This window comes from Oncorhynchus gorbuscha, linkage group LG11 (genome assembly GCF_021184085.1).
Source record: "Oncorhynchus gorbuscha isolate QuinsamMale2020 ecotype Even-year linkage group LG11, OgorEven_v1.0, whole genome shotgun sequence".
NCBI lineage: Eukaryota > Metazoa > Chordata > Actinopteri > Salmoniformes > Salmonidae > Oncorhynchus > Oncorhynchus gorbuscha.
The window spans coordinates 31014116-31036629 of record NC_060183.1 but is presented as its reverse complement, the minus strand read 5'-3'; the positions used below and the strand labels follow the sequence as shown (position 1 = coordinate 31036629).

At 40.8% G+C, this 22514-nt stretch overlaps 2 protein-coding genes across 3 annotated transcripts in view; one reads left to right on the top strand and one right to left on the bottom strand.

Moving 5' to 3' along the window:
- mto1 (mitochondrial tRNA translation optimization 1) overlaps positions 1-3716 on the top strand; it is a 21552-nt gene extending 17836 nt beyond the window's left edge. Inside the window, exons 11-13 of the mRNA XM_046369374.1 lie at positions 498-607; positions 805-962; positions 1959-3716. Of these exons, the coding sequence (XP_046225330.1) occupies positions 498-607; positions 805-962; positions 1959-2132 (442 nt within the window). The 3' untranslated portion in view covers positions 2133-3716. The remainder of the gene's footprint in view (positions 1-497; positions 608-804; positions 963-1958) is intronic.
- LOC124048511 (tectonic-3-like) lies at positions 2174-22514 on the bottom strand. 2 transcript variants are annotated; one of them, XM_046369376.1, is made up of 15 exons: positions 22319-22514; positions 21804-22067; positions 21612-21726; positions 18734-18834; positions 18452-18570; positions 18237-18345; positions 17704-17816; positions 15389-15430; positions 12527-12607; positions 12289-12408; positions 8691-8786; positions 7263-7366; positions 6891-7038; positions 3148-3291; positions 2174-2586 (listed from the first exon to the last, which is right to left on the bottom strand). In XM_046369376.1, the coding sequence occupies exons 2-15, from the start codon at positions 21988-21990 to the stop codon at positions 2350-2352; spliced, it is 1716 nt and encodes a 571-aa protein (XP_046225332.1). In that variant the 5' UTR covers positions 21991-22067; positions 22319-22514; the 3' UTR covers positions 2174-2349. The 2 variants fall into 2 exon arrangements, with proteins under 2 accessions (XP_046225332.1, XP_046225331.1); XM_046369375.1 differs by having other exon boundaries at positions 21804-22514.

Below are 22514 nucleotides of genomic sequence, written 5' to 3'. Positions count from 1 at the left end.
TAAAGGGCGCGAATACTTATGTAAAAAAAGGTATTTGAAAAAATATGCAAAAATGTCTAAAAACCTGTTTTCGCTTTGTCATTATGGGCTATTGTGTGTGTGGATTTAGGATTTTTTATTTAGTCAATTTTAGAATGTTGTAACGTAACAAATCAAGGGGTCTGAATACTTTCCAAATGCACTGTATGACAAGAAATCATATCAGCTCTATTCAGGAAATGTCTCTGCAACATTCAAGGTTTGTCTGAATATAGCCCTGACGTTCTATGTATGGGAACAGTATCCTTAAAACATCCGTATCTGGTATTTGTGTACACACACAGGTTGTCAAAAAGATAGTCTGTTTCAGAATGAGGAGTCACTAACAACACTGCAACCTATGAGAAAGTGAATGCGTTACATCTTGCTACATTTTCAAAATGATTTTCTATTTTCTCAAGCAGAGGTGTGTGTGTATAGTCTGCTCATTAACTTTACCATGTATCTTTCTCTCTCAGTGGTTTGGATCTGTTGCAATACAAAGATGTGTCTTTTGAAATGTTGGCCTCCGCATTCCCAGAGTGCCTTTCACAATATGTTGAGTACTCACAACGACTCAAGATTGAAGGTAAAGGCTCATTTTAAGTCTCAAACAGTCTGTGTCTGAAATGGCAGTCGATTTCCTACATAGTGCACTACTTTTGTGGCTCTGGTCAAAGGTAGTGCACAATATAGGGGATAGACTGTCATTTCAGACACGCACTCAGTTTAGTCTGTTAAACTTTACCTTAAAATGTACTGAACCCTGTGCTTTGTGGCTTTCAGCTGTTTACAGACCCCACTGCGAGAAGCAGAGTCGAGAGATGGAGAGAATACGGAGCGAGGAAAGTCTGTCTCTCCCCTCTGACATGGACTACCTCTCCTTACCAGTGTCCCTCTCTCAGGAGGTCAGAGAGATACTGGACCGAGTCAGGCCCAACACTGTGAGTCTCAGTAAAACTACAACAAACCACATTTCCACAGTTTATGCGAGTAAAGTCATATTGAAAAATATATATAATTACGACAACTGATGGAAACAGGAAGTTTCGGTAAAATGTTATAAATACCGACAGATAACGTGTTTGATCGACAAACTGGGATATTTTCTAAGTCAGTCAAATTAATTAGGCTAGAGATGGTGGTGGAAACATAAAATTGTATTTGTTACATGCGCTGAATTACAACAGGTGTTGACCTTACTGTGAAATGCATATTTACAAGCCCTTAACCAACAATGCAGAGTTAAAAAAATAAAAAAGGAAAAATAGTAACAAAAAAATAATTCCAGACTATATACACAATCGGTACAGAGTCAATGTGCAGGGGTACGGGTTAGTTGAGGTAATGTGCACATGTAGGTAGGGGTAAAGTGACTATGCATAGATAAGACAAGAGTAGGGTGTTGAAAGTGCACTGTGATGAGCTTGATGCTCCTTTCCAATAAATATTGAGGGTCTTATTCTGATGACATGATCAATGCTTAACTGCTGTTTGACAAATATTCTCATGTAGACTAGCCTACCCGCACCGCACTGTATCTGCCAGCTGTTGGCTAGAGCACACGTGCAAAGACCAGAGGAGGTACATTTGCTATTTAACACAACAGTTTGTGACAAAATGATCCGTAGTTGAAAATGGGATGGAAACAAATTCGGTACATGAAAACTTAAGCGAAAAATGAAGTGCACTCTGTCATCGCACACAGATTTCTATCCGCAATAACTCTGTTTAATAAATCTACATGGTAGATTTATTAGAGACACAAACTTTTGACTGGTACTGTGTGTGGGCCTATAGCTTCAAAGGAGTGTTCCTTGATGAAAGCTAACTAAGCTCTATCTACCAAACGTTGGGCTGTGCTTAAATAGTCATGATAATACATTATTTGTAAAATGATTGTTTTTGAGTTTGACACTTGTCTTGTCTTTGTAAATTAGCTGGGCGCTGCTACTCGTCTACCAGGCATGACGCCTGCTGGGATCATCCACCTTCTCAACTATGTCATCAGGACCGGGCAGAGGAACAGACACACAGAGCACAGAAACCGATCGAGCCAAAAAGAGGGGGGAAAGGGACAGCTGTGTGCAAGCAACATACCGATATCTCAGTGAAATAATGACTAAGAAAAAAATAAATGTACAAAAATGAACTATGGTAGTTTAGGAAATCATCAATGTTTAATTTTAAATGACCTGAGATTTCAAACCAAACAATTGTGCCCAATTTCACTAATTTAATCTATTCAGCCTCACAAACAGTAACAAAAAAATCCAACATGCAGGCTAAATTGATTATCAAGTGAACATTTCTAGTTCTGTAACAAACATTTTAGTGAAACCAGCACAACAGTAGTAGTGCAACCAACATTATATCCCACGTGACCTTTTTGAGGTCACTACTGTTGGTGGTGACAGTCTGTCCATCCAGCTCGCCTGTCCCTCTGGAGAAGAAGTCAAATGGAAATTTCCACTTGGGCTGTGGCGTTCCCCTGGGGGGTTCTGGGTAGACTGTAGTGTCAACAAACATCACCTCTGTGGTCACAGCGAAAGGCGAGACGAGGGGACACTGAAGAGGAGAAAGACCGTGTGCAGGGGTAAGAAGGTGTTTGAGAGGCATTCCAGGTCATTTATTTTGCAGTGACATGTCTCAGAAGACTGTAGCTATATCATATTCATGTGGTTCCAGAGAAGTTCAACACTTCTGGCTGTAAAATCTGCTCAGCACAGATACAGAAATGATTATACATAAAACCCTTGAGGATTATGCACACGTTATTGGGATAGTTTACCGAAATGACACGTTTCATTGGTGAACTATCCCTTTAAAATAGCAAAGGAAGTCATAGGACACGCACCAGTTTAAACTACATTAACCGGGACTAGAGCAGGGGTATTCAAGTCTTACCCTATGAGGATCAGACTATTGCTGCTTTTCTGTTTCTACCTGATAATTAAATTGCACCCACCTGGCAACGCCAGGTCAAAATAAGTCCCTGGGGACTTATGGGGAGGGAAAAAAGCAGTGGAACTGGATTTGAGGTCCAGATTTGAATTTGAGGGGATTATAAGATATTGAGGGAGCTCAAACTGTTCAACCACTGCAAGAGGAGACATGCTTGACCCTTACCTTGACCTTCTGACAGTGGAAGAGGTATTTGGCCCCTAGAATGTAGTTCTGGGGAAAGGCCAGGAGACCTGTCTGAGCCCACAGCACCTGGACTGACAGGGAGTGGGGGAGGAGACACCCGGACTCACACGACTCCTCCGGAGACTGAGGGAAGAGAGAAGACATTTATATATGTGTAGAAAATCCCCCTGTTGAGGGACAATCTTCTGTATATTGCACAATCATCGGTTGCACACGGCCTTGTGCTCCCTCTCGTGGTTTCACAGACTTAATTAATCTGCTGCATTTCTTCTGATGCAAGCCTGCATCTGTCAGCAGCTCCATATTAGAGATGGTCCTTGCTATCCGGGATCATTGGGACATCCCTACACCATTGACATTTAAAATTAGGGGTTAAGGTTAGGGACAATTCAAGGATCCCAGAGAGCAGTAACCATTTAGGGATGGTTTGAAATTTACCGAATGGAGACCTGGAGGAAGGTCATTATTTACATTTTTTTTACTTCAAAAAGGGGGAGGGTTTAGGTTTTTTTTTTGTTAAAAAAATCAATTAAAAAAAATCTAGTCCAGGGGAGGGTCATGTCATTTTTTGTAATTTATATTTCAAAATAAGTTGTTTATTAGGCTATATATCGATGTGTGCTCAATGTCGCCCCTCATCTCTGATTTTCCATCAATCAAAATGATCCATATGCCATGCTCGGAGAAGCACAGCACAGCACACAGTTACACTCCATTTAGACTTGAGTACCTTGAGCAAAAGCAATTGTGGGTTCGATTACAGGCTCAAAATGGCCAGAAACAAAGACCATTCTTCTGAAACTTGTCTGTCTATTCTTGTTCTGAGAAATGAAGGCTATTCCATGCGAGAAATTGCCAAGAAACTGAAGATCTTGTCCAACGCTGTATACTACTCCTTTCACAGTACAGCGCAAACTGGCCCTAACCAGAATAAAAAGAATGGGGGGCCCCGGTGCATGACTGAGTAAGAGGACAAGTACATTTGAGAGTATCTAGTTTGAGAAACAGACTAAACAAGGCCTCAACTGGCAGCTTTATTAAATAGTTCCCGCAACACAACAGTGAAGAGGCGACTCCGGGATGCTGGCTTCTAGGCAGAGTTCCTCTGTCCAGTGTGTTATTTTGCCCATCTTAATCTTTATTGGCCAGTCTGAGATATGGATTTTTCTTTGAAAGTCTGCCTACAAGTCCAGCGTCCCGGATTATACAGACAAATACAAATCACATGGCTATAGGGACCTCAGCCTCAGCAATGCCACAGTTCAGAACTTGAGAATCATTTTCTCTACACTCTTCACTGTTGACGTCGAGACTGGTGTTTTGCGGGTACTATTTAATGAAGCTGCCAGTTGAGGACTTGAGGCGGCTGTTTCTCAAACTAGACACTAATGTACTTGTCCACTTGCTCAGTTGTGCACCGGGGCCTCCCACTCCTATTCGAATGCTCTTTAAAATCAGAACAACCGTTTTCAGCTGTGCTAACCATGACACAGGAGTCATGGTTGCTGATAATGGGCCTCTCCATTAAAGAATGAAGACGTTTCCAGCTACAATAGTCATTTACAACATTAACAATGACTACACTGTATTTTCTGATCAATTTGATGTCATTTTAAATGGACCAACAACAACAAAAAATCAAAAACAAGGACATTTCTAAGTGACAAACTTTTGAACAGTAGTGTACATTTTATGGACACAGTATATTTTACATGTTCTTTTTTGTCCCACATTTCAGCTCCCCTATCTCTGAACACTATCCAGTTTTGATTTCTATTTGCCATAATTTAACTCTGCCTTGATGTTTCACAACAGTTATGAATCGTTTTATTTTCATAGTTTCTACAGATTGTAAATTAAAAATTTCTGCTAAGAGTATTATATTATTGATCAACTGACAATGACTTTTCAGATCACTCAGCAGTGCTTTTTGCAGAATTAACTCCAGGTAAATGTTGCAATTCTTCAACCATTCCTGAACCTGTGACCAAAAACAAGCTACATATGGACACTACCAAATGATTGTCTCTTCACAGCAAAATCTGCAGAGCTGGGATGGTTGTATTCCCTATATACAGGGCCTTCGGAAAGTATTCAGACCCCTTGACTTCCACATTTTGTTAGGTTACAGCCTTATTCTAAAATTGCTTACATAATTTTTTTGCCCCCTAAATCTACACACAATACCCCCAAAAGACAAAGCAAAAACAGTACAAATAAAAATCTAAATATCACATTTACATAACTTTTAGTACTTTGTTGAAGCACCTTTGGCAGTGATTACAGCCTCAAGTATTCTTGGGTATGACACTACAAGCTTGGCACACCTGTATTTGGGGAGATCCTCCCATTCTTCTCTGCAGATCCTCAAGCTCTGTCAGGTTGGATTGGGAGCGTCGCTGCACAGCTATTTTCAGGTCTCTCCAGAGATGTTCGATCGGGTTCAAGTCCGGACTCTGGCTGGACCACTCAAGGACATTCAGAGACCACTCCTGTAGTTGTCTTGGCAGTATGCTTAGGGTCATTGCCCTGTTGGAAGGTGAATATTTGCCCCATTCTGTCCTGAGTGCTCTGGAGCAGGTTTTCATCAAGGATCTCTGTGCTTTGATCCTGCCTAGTCTCCCAGTCCCTGCCGCTGAAAAACATCCTCACAGCATGATACTGCCACCACCGTAGGAATGGTGCCATGTTTCCTCCAGACATGACGCTTGGCATTCAGGCCAAATAGTTCAATGTTGGTTTCATAAGACCAGAGAATTTTGTTTCTCATGGTCTGAGAGTCTTTAGGTGCCTTTTAATGAGGAGTGGCTTCCATCTGGCCACTCTACCATAAAGGCCTGATTGGTGGAGTGCTGCAGAGATGGGAGAACGTACCAGAAGGACAACCATCTCCTCAGAGTGCCCATCAGTTTCTTGGTCACCTCCCTGACCAAGGCCCTTCTCCCCCGATTGCTCAGTTTGGCTGGGTGTCCAGCTCTTCTAGGAAGTCTTGGTGGTTCTTCTTCCATGTAAGAATGCTGGAGGCCACTGTGTTCTTGGACTTCCAATGCTGCAGAAATGTTTTGGTACCCTTCCCTAAATCTGTACAAAATCCTTTCTCGGAGCTCTACGGACAATTCCTTCGACCTCATGGCTTGGTTTTTGCTTTGACAAGTGTGGGACCTTATAGACAGGTGTTTCTTTCTCAACCATGTCCAATGAATTGAATTGACCACAGGTGGCCGATGATCAATTGAAACAGGTTGCACCTGATCTCAATTTGAGTCTCATAGCAAAGGTTCTGAATACTCACGTATAAATAAGGCATTTCATAATTTTTTAGCAAAAATGTCTAAACCTGTATTGTGTGTAGATTGATGAAAAAAATGTATATAATACAATTTAGAATAAGGCCGTAACGTAATAATGTGGAATAAGTGAAGGGGTTTGAATACTTTCCGAATGCACTGTACATCTGTAGTCATACTCATCTCGTATTCCACAGAATATTAAACTCAATTACATGAAGTACATTTTTATAACACTGACATTGAGGAATGTCAACACACCGACAAACTGTTGATTTTGGAAGTAACTGAGCCTTTAAAGAAAAGCATCGTTGCCTACTCAACTCACGCTGTGCCATTGCCATGTGCCAAATGTAATATTTAAATGAGTAAATTAAGAGTCTGCCGGAGGTAAAGCATTAAAGGGATAGTTTACTGTCCTTTTAACAGACTCACCTGTGGCATCACAGAGCATGCCTGTGTGATGACTCTTGCCCAGTCTGGTTGTGACCCCACAGTCATGGCAACCAGGTTGGGTGTGGCAACCCCCCGGAGGACCCTATAGAGCTGGGAGCGCAGCTTAGAGCAGTTACTCGAGGGAGAACTAAGAATGAGAGAGAGAGACAAAAAATAATGAACTAAATGCAGCAAAGAGGTTCAGGAACTTTCTTTAAAGGGATATTTTGCTTAAAAATGAACTAAAGATGAACAAAAAACGACACCAATAATTTTGGACCAGACTGCATAGGAAACTACAAATGGAAAAGCCAGGTGGACAGGGCACTGTCACTAAGGGATGAGCATGATGGATGGGTAGTGTAGTCTCACCTGAAGGTACAGCCTGTGATGGTGTTGTGAGTGAAAAGGATGGGCATGCGGCTATTGGGGTTAATAGAGCACTCTCCCCCCAGTGACACACCCAGAAGAGTTAGCTGACCCGGAGTCAAAGAACAGGAAATCTCAGTATATTGGCACTACGCCTCACACAGTTTAAACCAGTGCAGTGTAGTATAAGAATGGAAAAGTAAATATAGCTGCAAGCAGCAATGAAACATGGTGCTGGCTATAAGCAGGCTTAAAGAGAGTTGCATGGAAGCATTATACCTTTAAAAAAAATCTAAACAAGTTCTATGCAAGTTGAGGTGAAGTTAGGATTCTAGCTTATTGAGACAAATATTTAGGGAAAATAGAAAGTTATTTTCCAAAATGCATCATATGGGGATGATTTCCGCATTTTGATAGTTACAGATCTTTGAAACTTGAGTGCTGCCAAGCAAAACTGTGAATGTCAACAAAGGACGAATGAAACAAGTAACAAAAGAGTGTGGAATTGTCCTTTAACTCCTAACGTACTTGAGACCGACATGATTGAGTTGTCAATCGGATGTACGGTTCATGATGATTTTCGAAGATGTTTGTTCCTTTAATTGAGAAACTCATACTGAGTGTTGTGGTTGCATGGGTGGACCTGACCCTTCGACGTCTTTATCACTGGCATAAATGCTCACAGTTTGAGATTCACAACTGAATTGCATGCCGTTTACATGTTTGAGATCAACACCTGCGTCAGCATACACCTTCCTACTACTGACCACAAAACCCTCAAATCAGTTTCAAGTTTAGTTATTAGGGTTTCATTCAGAACACAAATTTTTTTTTTGAAAGGTTCCATTTTGTCCATTTGATGTTTATCATAGATTTTTTTTAGCGACTGACATGATGAAAATACTGTATATTTGGAGTTCAGAGTCAGATTTACAGCTCATGAGAAGATTTTATTTAAAATCCAGGATTGTAAAAAATCCAACATGGTTCAAATTTGTTCCTTATGATGAGAAACACTGATATACCAAGCTTCGTGTTTATACGTCAAACAGGGAACTGGGCCTGAGCCTTAGAATGCTTATTACAGCACCACCTATAGACCATATTGCCAAAGTATAATTGTTTTTAACAATCGTGCATTGCGATATTGAACAAGTGTGAAAGAATAATCAGAAGGGGAAAAAAATCCAAATGTTTTCTTGCAGCCAGCACCCCTAATAAGAACATTCAGTACATAGTGTCACGGTTGTGATTCTTTACAGCAACTGTAGTGTAGGCCCATTGATTTCACTGATCTTCTGTGTCTTCTCTGAATAGTTTTTAAATTAAAACAAAGTCGCATACATGTCTCTGTATATCAACAAGTAGTATGCCAAAAAATTAAAAACATTGGTTCTGCATGTCATGATGTGTGCTAATACCAAAGGATACAGGTTGGACCGCGTCGCCAAACTGACCAATCACAGGAGTCCCCATTGTTAGTCCCACCACAGGGGTTGGTTCAGGAGTAGGAGGGGGCGTGGATAACTGAGAAATAGATTACTTTCAATTAAATTTGAATATTGAACCATAGCATTGATACAGTGCATTTGGAAAGTAGTCAGACCCCTTCCCCACATTGATGAGGAAAACAATTTACACACAATAGCCCATAATGACAAAGTGAAAACAGGTTTCTAGAAATGTTTGCAAATGTATTAAAAATAAAAACATACCTTATTTAAGTATTCATACTCTTTGCTATGAGACTTGAAATTGAGCTCCGGTGCATCCGGTTTCCATTGATCATCCTTGAGATGTTTCTACAACTTGGAGTCCACCTGTGGTAAATTCAATTGATTGGACATGATTTGGAAAAGCACACACCTGTCTATACAAAAAGGTCCCACAGTTGACAGTGCATGTCAGAGCAAAAACCAAGCAGAGGTCGAAAGAATTGTCCATCCAGCTCCATGACATGATTGTGTCGAGGCACAGATCTGGGGAAGGGTACCAACACTTTTCTACAGCATTGAACGTCCACAAGAACACAGTGGCCTCCATCATTCTTAAATGGAATTAGTTTGGAACCACCAAGACTCTTCCTAGAGCTGGCCTCCCAGCCAAACTGAGCAATCGGGGGAGTAGGGCCTTGGTCAGGGAGGTGACCAAGAACCCAATGTAACTCTGTCAGAGTAACCTCTGGAGATGGGACAACCACCTCTGCAGCACTCCACCAAATCAGGCCTTCATAGCAGAGTGGCCAGATGGAAGCCACTCGTCATTAAAAAGGCACCTAAAGGACTCGGACCATGCAAAACAGGATTCTCTGGTCTGTTGAAACCAAGCTTGAACTCTTTGGCGTGAATGCCAAGCTTAACATCTGGAGGAAATCTGGCACCATCCCTACGGGGAAGCACGGTGGTGGCAGCATCGAGCCGGTGGGACGGTTTTTCAACGACAGGGACTGGGAGACTAGTCAGCATCAAGGGAAAGATGAACGGAGCAAAGTAGAGAGATCCTTGATGAAATTCTGATCCAGAGTGCTCAGGAACTCAGACTGGGCGAAGGTTCACCTTCCAACAGGACAACGACCCTAAGCACACAGCAACGACAACACAGGAGTGGCTTCAGGAAAAGTCTCTGAATGTCCTTGAGTGGCCCAACCAGAGCCCAGACTTGAACCCGATCAAGCATCTCTAGAGACCAGAAAATAGCTGTGCAGCGACTCTCCCCATCCAATCTGACAGAGATTAAAGGATCTGCAGAGAAGAATGTGAGAAACTCCCCAAATACAGGTGTGCCAAGCTTGTAGCGTCATACCCAAGAAGACTTGAGGCTGTAATCACTGTCTCAGGTGCTTCAACAAAGTACTGAGTAAAAGGCTGAATACTTACAGCACCATTCAAAAGTTAACACCTACTCATTCCAGGGTTTTTCTTTGAAATAGCATATGGAATCATGTATTAACCAAATCAAAATATTTTATATTTGAGATTCTTCAAAGTACATTTACATTTACATTTAAGTCATTTAGCAGACGCTCTTATCCAGAGCGACTTACAAATTGGTGCATTCACCTTATGACATCCAAGTAGACACCCTTTGCCTTGATAACAGCTTTGCACACTCTTGGCATTCTCTCAACCTGCTTCATGAGGTAGTCACCTTTTGGAAATAATTTAATTAACAGGTGTGCCATATTGAAAGTTAATTTGTTTAATTCTTTCCTTCTTAACGCGTTTGAGCCAATCAGTTGTGTTGTGACAAGGTAGGGGTGGTATATAGAAGATAGCCCTATTTGGTAAAAGACCATATTATGGCAATAACAGCTCAAATAAGCAAAGAGAAACGATAGTCCATTACTTAAAGACATGAAAGTCAGTCGATCTGGAAAATGTCAAACTTTGAAAGTTTCTTCAAGTGCAATCTCAAAAACCATTAAGCGCCATGATGAAGCTGACTCTCATAAGGACCGCCACAGGAAAGTAAGACCCAGTGTTACTTTTGCTGCAGAGGACAAGTTCATTAGAGTTAACTGCACCTCAAATTGCAACCCAAATAAATGCTTCAGAGTTCAAGTAACAGAGCGTCTGCTAAATGACTTAAATGTAAATGTAAATCTCAACAGCAACTGTTCAGAGGAGACTGAGTGAATCTGGCCTTCTCGTTCAAATTGTTGCAAAGAAACCTCTACTAAAGAACAACAATACGAAGAAAAGACTTGATTGGGACAAGAAACACAAGCAATAGACATTAGACCGGTTGAAATCTGTCCTTTGGTTCGATGAGTCAAAATGTGAGATTTTTGGTTCCAACCACCGTGATGGTGATTTGCTGGTGCCATCCCATCTGGTTCGTGCTTAGTGGGACAATAATTTGTTTTTGAACAAGACAATGATTGATCCAAAACACACCTCCAGGTTGTAAGGACTATTTGACCAAGAAGGAGAGTGATGAAGTGCTGCATCAGATAACCTGGCCTCCACAATCACCCAACCTCAACCTAATTGAGATGGTTTGGGATGAGTTGGACTGCAGAGTGAAGGAAAAGCAGCTAACAAGTGCTCAGCATGTGTGGGAACTCCTTAAAGACTGTTGGAAAAGTAGTCCTGGTGAAGCTGGTTGAGAGAATGCCAAGAGTGTGGAAATCTGTCATATACAGCTTTTTTTGGTATATACATGATTCCATGTGACTTATTTCATAGTTTTGATGTCCTCACTGTTATTCTACAATGTAGAAAAGTCAAAATAAAGAAAAACCCTTAAGAATGTGTCCAAACTTTTGACTGGAACTGTATGTAAATATATCAGTTTAAAAAAATGTTTTAACTGTTTTCGCTCTGTCATTATGGGGTTGTGGGTAGACTGAGGGGAAACAAACAATTTAAATCAAACTTTAGAATAAGGCTGTAAGGTAACAAAATGTGGAAAAGGTCAAGGGGTCTGAATACTTTCCAAATGCACTGTACCAGGGTAGGTGTCAATTTCATTTCAATTTAGTCAATGCAGGAAGTAAACAGAAATTCCAAGATTGAATTGAAATGGAATTGACCAACTCTGAGACAGATATTTCCTGGATGCATAACTATAACCATCAGTTGTGTTTTCATGGTCATCACCCACATTCACTGTTAAATGGATACTTTGGCAATGATTTTGACAATCATGTCTGTCTGTGTCCAGTATGAAGGTAGAGGTAGTTTTGCGGGCCAACGCTGACTAGAAGTGTATGGGTATCAGTTAGCGCAATAACTAGAAGCTAGCAGATACCCATAGACTTCCCGTCCTTGGACCAGCTAGTTAGCAACTTCCTTCAAACTGTATGCAGAGACAAACAATGTGTATCCACAAGTGCATCTGCCTCTGGCAAAGTAGAAAAAGGGCCTCATTGCCAAAATCCCAAAGTATCCCTTTAAGTTTGTCAAAGTCCCGACATCAGCGTATAGTTACTCTGCAAAAGGGCTATTTAATGCGAGAATGCATGCACATTGCTGGAACATGTTTGTAAACCAAAAATTGCTCTATACACCATCGATTGAAAGCTTACCTGGAAACGGACAGTGTGCTTCTGCAAAAGATTCGTATCAGAGTCCGTGTCTACCAAGACCATGTTTACTGTTGCCATAGCGATCTCCCCTATAATTGTGTACCATATAAGATAGTCCACCTGCATGTGGAAAAGAATGAGAAGATGTGAGCTAGGAAGATTAAATGGATATTCAGTCATTTTGTCAAAATTAGTCTATTCTTGGACTATTATTTTACTTGATTGTTTAATCTCTAACCTTTGACACCACATTGAGACAGGAACCATTTTGTTCTCTCGGTTTAGGCCAACCATGGCCAACTACTGGAGTGACTGGGATCTAACAGAGGAAGAGAATGAGAGGTCAGTGTGTGCGGTCCAAATCTTTCCCCTTAACCTCAAAGAATGCACTTCACTCCCTTCCCCAAAGTGCAATGCCTAGTGAAAGGATTGCGGTCTTCAAATGTTGCTGCTTTACATTTTTTCCCCTACTGATCTCACAACCTACTCAACATTCCAAATGAATAGAATACATAATTGCATATACTTGGTGCAAGCACCTTAGACAGCCATTACAGCTGTTTTGTCAACATTTCTCAAGATCAATACATTTGGTTGGAAATCTTCGATGGACAGCAATTTTCAAACCTTCTCAGATTTTCAAGCAAATTTAAGTCAGGACTGAGTGAGCCTGGACTATTCTGGTGTGTCTTTGGCTTTAAAATGTGTGTAATTTAAAAAATAAACTATCCCAGGGTTAGGTTTTCAGAAGATCGAGACATGTTTCTCTAATCCTTTAACTGGGCTTTCCAGTCCATCCTGGTGAAAAGTATAACCATAACATGATGCTGCTGCCACAATACTTAAAAATAGAGAGTGGTTCACTGTGGTGTGTTGTATTGAATGACCCAAACCTGTAATTTTTAATTTAGGCCAAAAATGGTAATTTCTTTGCTGTGTTGTATTACTTAACAGCCATATAGCAAACCCAATGGATGATTTGGAGTGGATTGTTATTTTAATTTTTTCACTATTTTGTGATATCCAAGTGGTAGTTAGTCTTGTCCCATCGCTGCAACTCCCGTACGGACTCGGGAGACGCGAAGGTCGAGAGCCATGCGTTCTTCGAAACACGACCCTGCCATGCCGCACTGCTTCTTAACCCGGAACCAACGTGTCGGAGGAAACACCGTACAATTTATGATCGGCCAAACCCTTCCCTAAAACAATGGAAATAATGTACAGTGGGGCAAAAAAGTATTTAGTCAGCCACCAATTGTGCAAGTTCTCCCACTTAAAAAGATTAGAGGCCTGTAATTTATCATAGGTACACATTTCAACTATGACAGACAAAATGAGAAAAAAAAAATCCAGAAAGTTCAGTTTCTATTTAGTTTAGATTTATTTATTTGCAAATTATGGTGGAAAATAAGTATTTGGTCAATAACAAAAGTTTCTCAATACTTTGTTATATACCCTTTGTTGGCAATGACAGAGGTCAAACATTTTCTGTAAGTCTTCACAAGGTTTTCACACACTCTGTTGCTGGTATTTTGGCCCATTCCTCCATGCAGATCTCCTCTAGAGCAGTGTTGTTTTGGGGCTGTTGCTGGGCAACACGGACTTTCAACTCCCTCCAAAGACTTTCTATGGGGTTGAGATCTGGAGACTGGCTAGGCCACTCCAGGAATTTGAAATGCTTCTTACGAAGCCACTCCTTCGTTGCCAGGGCGGTGTGTTTGGGATCATTGTCATGCTGAAAGACCCAGCCACGTTTCATCTTCAATGCCCTTGCTGATGGAAGGAGGTTTTCACTCAAAATCTCACGATACATGGCCCCATTCATTCTTTCCTTTACACAGATCAGTTGTCCTGGTCCCTTTGCAGAAAAACAACCCCAAAGCATGATGTTTCCACCCCCATGTTTCACAGTAGGTATGGTGTTCTTTGGATGCAACTCAGCATTCTTTGTCCTCCAAACACGACAAGTTGAGTTTACCAAAAAGTTATATTTTGGTTTCATCTGACCATATGACATTCTCCCAATCTTCTTCTGGATCATCCAAATGCTCTCTAGCAAACTTCATATGGGCCTGGACATGTACTGGCTTAAGCAGGGGGACACGTCTCACACTGCAGGATTTGAGTCCCTGGCAGCGTAGTGTGTTACTGATGGTAGGCTTTGTTACTTTGGTCCCAGCTCTCTGCAGGTCATTCACTAGGTCCCCCCGTGTGGTTCTGGGATTTTTGCTCACCGTTCTTGTGATCATTTTGACCCCACGGGGTGAGATCTTGCATGGAGCCCCAGATCGAGGGAGATTATCAGTGGTCTTGTATGTCTTCCATTTCCTAATAATTGCTCCCACAGTTGATTTCTTCAAACCAAGCTGCTTACCTATTGCAAATTCAGTCTTCCCAGCCTGGTGCAGGTCTACAATTTTGTTTCTGGTGTCCTTTGACAGCTCTTTGGTCTTGGCCATAGTGGAGTTTGGAGTGTGACTGTTTGAGGTTGTGGACAGGTGTCTTTTATACTGATAACAAGTTCAAACAGGTGCCATTAATACAGGTAACGAGTGGAGGACAGAGGAGCCTCTTAAAGAAGAAGTTACAGGTCTGTGAGAGCCAGAAATCCTAAAAAATCCTACAATGTGATTTTCTGGATTTTTCCTTCTCATTTTGTCTGTCTTAGTTGAAGTGTACCTATGATGAAAATTACAGGCCTCTCTCATCTTTTTAAGTGGGAGAACTTGCACAATTGGTGGCTGACTAAATACTTTTTTGCCCCACTGTATGTTGCCTTAAGAGTTGTGCAAAGTTGGTCTTATTAAAGTCTTATTAAAAATGATTCACACATAGATTTTCACTAGCAACTGTGTACTCATTCACCTTTCTCCCCGAAGGATGTACTCGTTCACTGCATATATTGAAAGCATGGAATTTGTGTAAGAAGAAAAGGTGGAGCTGCTCTCCAGCTCCACACTCACACCAATCCAATGCTTTGAAATCTGAGGGGAAGTGAATGAGTGCACTTCGGAAAGAGAATGGTGCCTCAGAAAGTGAGTGCCATCCAACCCTGAGACAAGTCACATGTTTTTGCCCTCTAATGTGTGGTCACTCTTACCAGATTATCTGGTAAAATCTGAATACTCTCACGGACTGGAATCTGTAATGACAATTAGTTGTGGCAGAATGTGTTAACATTACTGGAATTTTCACAGTGAAAGATAAGGCAATATCAATGTGGCCAATTGCAACCAAGAAGCTGAACTTCTTACATAATACGGTGTACATACAAGATTATAAAAAAGTAGTAGGCCTATATTTCACTCAAACATTTAATCGTAAAATAGAAAATTATAGCTGAATGTGCCATTTGAAATAACTTCGTTAGACTACATTTGAATTTGATAAAGATGACTCAATTATGATTGGCTTGATTTAGTTACACATTTTAAAATATGGACAGTGCAGGGATTTACATTTTGTCTGAGGAATTAAGCTAATTGATTGCACCCAAATTGGTAATTTTAATTTATAAGATTCAGATATTAAAACTTAGGGCTGCAATCCCGTTAACGGGATCGATATGACAACAGCCATTGAAAGTGCAGGGCGCCAAATTCAAAACAGAAATCTCATAATTAAAATTCCTCAAACATACATGTATTTTATACCGTTTTAAAGGTAATCTTGTTGTTAATCCCGCCACAGTGTCTGATTTCAAATAGGCTTTACAGCGAAAGCACCACAAACGATTATGTTAGGTCACCACAAATTCAGCCATTTTTCCAGCCAAAGAGAGGAGTCACAAAAAGCATAAAGAGAAAATGAATCACTAACCTTTGATGATCTTCATCAGATGGGACTTCATGTTACACAATACATGTATGTTTTGTTTGATAAAGTTCATATTTATATATAAAAATCTCAGTATACATTCACTAGTTCCAAAAACATCCGGTGATATTGCAGAGAGCCACATTATTTTACAGAAATACTCATTATAAATGTCGATTTAGACATAGAAATATTGATATACCTCTCCTTAACTTCATATGGCTGCAGGGGCAGTATTGAGTAGCTTGGATGAAAAGGTGCCCATTGTAAACGGCCAGCTCCTCAGTCTCAGTTGCTAATATATGCATATTATTATTAGTATTGGATAGAAAACTCTAAAGTTTCCAAAACTGTCAAAATATTGTCTGAGTATAACAAAACTGATATTGCAGGCAAAACCCTGAGGAAATAGCCTCCCTTTGATTCCTTTTCCTATCGCTTCCTCAAGGTGTCAACAGTCTTCAGACATAGTTTCAGGCTTTTATTTTGAAAAATGAGCCAGAACGATAACATCGCGTCAAGTGGTCACTTAAGTTTTGCTCGCGCAACAGAGTTTGGATAGGTATTGCCTTTCCCTCTCCTACTGTGAAAGACATTTGCAGTTGATATATTATCGATTATATATTTTAAAAACCTGAGGATTGATTATAAAAAACGTTTGACATGTTTCTGTGGACATTATGGATGATGCTTAAAGTTATTGAGGGAGATATTAGTCTCCAGCCTCCGTGATCCAACCTCACTGAGCTCGAGCTGTTTTGCAAGGAGGAATGGGAAAAAATGTCAGTCTCTCGATGTGCAAAACTGATAGAGACATACCCCAAGCGACTTACAGCTGTAATCGCAGCAAAAGGTGGTGCTACAAAGTATTAACTTAATAAATGTCGTTCCACTTCATGATTGTGTCCCACTTGTTGTTGATTCTTCACAAAAAAAATACAGTTTTATATCTTTCTGTTTGAAGCCTGAAATGTGGCAAAAGGTCGCAAAGTTCAAGGGGGCGAATACTTTCGCAAGGCACTGTATGCCATTTATTCCCTGTGAATCCCTCCGTTCAAAGAAATGTGTAATTGAAGTTGATTGCATTATTTACCACGCAATTAATTATTGAAGTTGATTGCATTATTTGCCACGCAATTAATTAGCTTCATTTCTTAGGGATCAAATCATATTTCAACAAAATAATGTTTCAAGAATGATAATTGTATCTGTTACTAACCACAGAAACGATTTCAGAACAATCTAAGATGATTGGTGTCGAAATAGTCTTTCTTGTGCTTTGAGGTGGAACGACCCTCGGTCTGCTCAATAAAGCAGGTTCAATAATACCCACCAGAGGGTGAAAATGTCTTCAAAGATTTTGAACTAAAAGTTTAACACTGACATCAGCTTTAGGGAGTGGTAATCATGTGGCCAATAATGGTTGCAATTTAAATCAGTTCTGTGGGTGATTGTATTGTGTATTGATCACTTAATGAGAGATTATCTTGTGTTAATATGGAAGCCAATGGTGGTTGCAATAGGCCCAAGATATTTATATTATAGAGATACTGTACGCATGGATCCAAAACTTTAGCACACACATACACACACACTAACCTTGAGCAGGCTGATGTCATGGAAGTAGGACTGTGCATTGAGACTGGGGTCTGTGGCACAGGATAGGGGAGTCAGTGTGCGGGTGCAAGAGAGAGAAATAGACCTCAGGAACCCTACAAGGGGAGACCAGAAATAGAAATATAGAACAAACCAAAAACGTCATAATACAAAAAGTATTACTTGAGTGCTGGTCAAAACAAACATGAGCAACTCTTATTGGACAGGTCCTGGTAGACCATCCCTGTTTCAGTCAGTTTTCTTCCATTTGGTGCCAAATGAACAAGACCCCAGTCTCCCAAGACTATTAGCACCACCCAGCACTTCAGCCAACTGCAGCAGTGCGTAAGATTTATACTTTATTCAGAGTATAGGGACACGGTTCTGAATGACAAAACTTTGGCCAACAGTCAGACAGAAATATGCTATTTAGAACAAAAATGTCTGACTGTTGAAGGAATCATGTCAACTCTATTCATGGCATGTCTATCTGCAAGGTTCAACAACATTTGGCTACTGAACAGGTGCCATCTTACTGGCAGGGTTACGGTCGACACAGGAAGACGTGGCGGCCCCTGGTGAAGGCTGTCGAAGGACCCCACGAATGGAGGAGCTGTTGAAATGGGACATGATTGTGTCATCAACCTGCGACAAAATAACAAGACCGATCAGAGAGAAAAATGACTAGGCCTGTCTGAATATTTAAAATCGCTGGTTAAGATTATTATGCAGACACCACATCTCAATATACCCTGTAGAAATCTTTGGTGTGGGTACTATAAGTTGCGGATCCCTTCCAAGAGAAGTGGTAGGAGGAGTCCAATGGTGTATTAGCAAGAGCTGGAAGGATCTGGGAAACTGTAGTATTATCTGTAGACAAGGAATGGATGGATCACCATCAGGAAAATTATTATTGTGTGTGTGTGTGTGTGTGTGTGTGTGTGTGTGTGTGTGTGTGTGTGTGTGTGTGTGTGTGTGTGTGTGTGTGTGTGTGTGTGTGTGTGTGTGTGTGTGTGTGTGTGTGTGTGTTTACCCTCTTCTGGTCGAATGCAGACCAATTTGTTTGTGACAGTGACGCATGAAGGATCCACATTGACTCTGAATATCAACCAGCTCTCAATGCATTCACCATATCTGTAAAACAAACAATTCAATTGGTCAAATCAATGTTCCTTGATGTGCTTTAGCAATGCATAACTAAATAAATCACTTTACAGTGCATTCGGAAAGTATTCAGACTCCTTTACTTTTTCAACATTGTTACGTTAGTCTTATTCTAAAATTGATTAAATTAAAACATTTCTCTACACACAATACCCCATAATGACAAAGTGAAAACAGGTTTAGATTTTTTTGTAAATGTATTAAAAATTAAACAAATACCTTAAGTATTCAGACCCTTAGCTATTGTAAGAATATTTACCGATAAATACACAACACAGAGGACTAAAGGTCAAGAGGGAATTAACCATCGATGGAAATAGTTGCTCTTCTGTAATAGGGAATTAATGATCAATAGAAATAGTTGTTTCTTTGTAATGGGGAACTGAAGATTAATGGGTCAGGGACACGGGAGGAATTTCAGTCGGACTCATAGCTACATGTGGCAAGTTCATTGGTCCGAATTGTCTATACATTGAGCCTCAAACAGAATACTTGGTATTTGGCCATTGCCCCAATTTTACTGCAATGAATTCTAATTGGTCAACCACAGGCTAGGCTTGGGTATAACTACATCCTGTCTCCTTTTTTTCAGTGGAGAAACCATTGAGGACAGGGAAGAATAAACATCTACTTTCCAGCATAACTGATTTGTTCTCTTTGAATAAATAGATTTTGCTCCCCCTGATTTGCTTTGGGCTCTGTGTTATTGAAGAATGACATCAACAGCTAACACATGGTGCCGTGACCCGGATTAATTGGTCTTGACCAACAAGAAAAAAACATATCAACTGTGTGTTGATCCAGGGGAAAGATAAGTGGGCTGCGCGCAGCCCTCTTCGGGGGAGTCGGCTCTTAATCTCCTGACTGCTAAGATATTGCTGGGTGAGTCTAGACCTATATCTAAAAGAACCAAATCAGGTTAAAATAAGTGCATGCATTGAGTGATACATATATGTGATGTATAGGGGTTCAAATCCTCTGTTAAAGCCCCAGCAGTTAAAATAAGCCACAATTGATTAAGGGTGTGAAACCTTGTTCCATAGAAGTGAGTTTCTAGTTGAGTAGCAATTTAAGGTAATGTAAGCTTTCTACAAGCTTTTGAAGTGAACTCACGTTTTAGGGGTATCCAGGCCCTGTAGAAACAATGTGTTCTATATGATAGGAGGTTAGACTCCTCAAGTGGTTGTAAAACTATAAATACTTTTGAAGTTAATGTAATGCAATTTTTTTAATGAGAGAACCACTCTGGAAAAGGGCAGGACAGCTGTTCTGGATGTGAACATGGAAAGTATCAAATGCACTGGCTAGTGATATGAAAAACCATTTCAAATTAGAGTGTAGGCAAGAAATAAAAGAAATATGTCATAGTTGACAAAGATGGAATCTTTCTGATAAACAAAAAGCTTGGGGAGAAATAGAATGTCTAACTTATTGACAAAGACCCAATGGTCTTTAACTGTATTAGCCAAAGTAAGAAAACATGATAAATTCCTTTGTGATTCTCATGATAGGACATTGCAGAGAGAGAGAAATTGAGGGCTCTTGGTGAACAGAGACATTAAAAGCCGAAATTCAACAATTACAGGAGGAAAGGGTGGAAAGGGCAGACTTGGCCCCTACCTGTGGGCTTTCTATTCCCTCAATCTACCCCCATGCTGAGTTGTGCAAGGCAAATCAGGTTTAAAGCATCTGGTCAGCACTTCCTGGCTTTGAGTCAACAGATTTTGACAGCGGTGACGAACGAGGTCTTAGGGAGTAAAGACAAACCTCCAGTGACAGTAATCACACAAATCAGCATCTCCAAAACAGTTGGATGAATGGTCAAAGACTTTGAAGCATCCACGAAGCCTGGGTATAAAGACGTGGGACCATTTAAAGCGATATAAGGAACTCCACAATCTACATCCTTATGATGGGTTACAGTTATTTGCCTTTGTTTTGAACAACCATGAACATGGTGTACTTGAAGAAAAGGTTTATAGAGCTGTGGGTGATGAAGAGCAAGATGTGGCCGATGGATGGAGAGCCATTAATGTTTTCCTTAAGGGTCTGACCAATGCTTTGGGGATGTTTTTCAGCGGCAGGGACTGGGAGACTAGTCAGGATCGAGGCAAAGATGAAACGGAGCAAAGTTTTTTAAAAACCTGCTCCAAAGCACTCAGGACCTCAGAATTGGCAAAGGTTCACCTTCCAACAGAACAACAACCCTAAGAGCACAGCCAAGACAACGCAGGAGTGGCTTTGGGACAATTCTCTGGATGTCCTTGAGTGGCCCAGCCAGAGCCTGGACTTGAACCTGATCTAACATCTCTGGAGAGGCCTGAAAATAGTTGTGCAGCGACACTCCACATCCAACCTAACTGAGCTTGAGAGGATCTGCAGAGAAGAATGAGAGAAACTCCCCAAATAGAGGTGTGTCAAGCTTGTTGTCATATCCAAGAAGACTCAAGGCTGTAATCACTGCCAAAGGTACTTCAACAAAGTACTGAGTAAAGGGTCAGAATACTGAATACATTATGGGTATTGTGTGTAGATTGGTTAGGGGGGGGGGAAACAATTTAATGCATTTTAGAATAAGGCTGTAATGTAACAAAAAGTGGAAAAGGTGAAGGGGTCTGAATTCTTTCAAAATGCACTGCACCTTGACACCAATGTAGCGAACAGTGGCGGTGAACACAGCGTCCCTTGCAAGGATCGAACCTGGACAGTCATGACCCCAAGGCAAATGCACAGGCGTATAAACTTACATGACTTCATCTAAACAGCCATTGAAGACAGAGCTCAAGTCAGGGATGTCGCAGTCCACAATGTCGCAGCAGCAGCCAATATCACAGAAGTCTGGAGTCAAATCACATAAACACACTACAAGACAGCAAAGGTTAATCTCAAAACTATTGTAGTGCACTAATGTATTTTTTCAATGACAATAGACAACCTACCTTTTGGAATCAGACTTGATTTGGCAGTAGTTTCAACAGGAGGTGGGACAGTTTCAATGACTGGCTCGGTGGTGGCTTCAGATGATGGAGCCAGGTCCGTGGTTACCGTGGAAACACCATCTTGAGTGACAGTTTCAGCAGAAGCAGTTGCAAAAGTATCCAATTCAACAGTTGAAACGGTATACATCGGGTCAGTGGTACTGAAAGGCTCATAGGTTTTTGGACTGTTCGTTGTTATTGAAGACTCTGTGTTGACTCCTCCATCTGTGGCCGCATGGGTCACACATGCAGAAAGTACAATAACTAGCTGCACTGCGCGATACAAATGGTATGTGGACATTTTTGTCTAACAGGTGCGAACTCTACCGGCTAACGTTAGCTAGATAAAAACATAGCTAACGTTAGCTAGCAACGCGATTTGGCTTGAATAGGTTGCAAAGCTACTTCTGTATCACGTTTGCTAGCACCGCAAAACAATAGCTAGCATAAACTAGGAAACGAGACAAACTACTCACATGTGATCTATGCACGAAAATCCAACACTATTGAAGACATGCTAACAAAATGTAGCTATAAAAAGCCTCACGTTGCCAAGGAAGCTCAAACCGCTTAGCTTACATCCGTTTCTTCTTCTTCTATGGTATTTTGGAGGTCCGCGAACAATCAGCTGCCTACTGTGTACGGCCAGTCGTGTATACCCGTAACGGACAT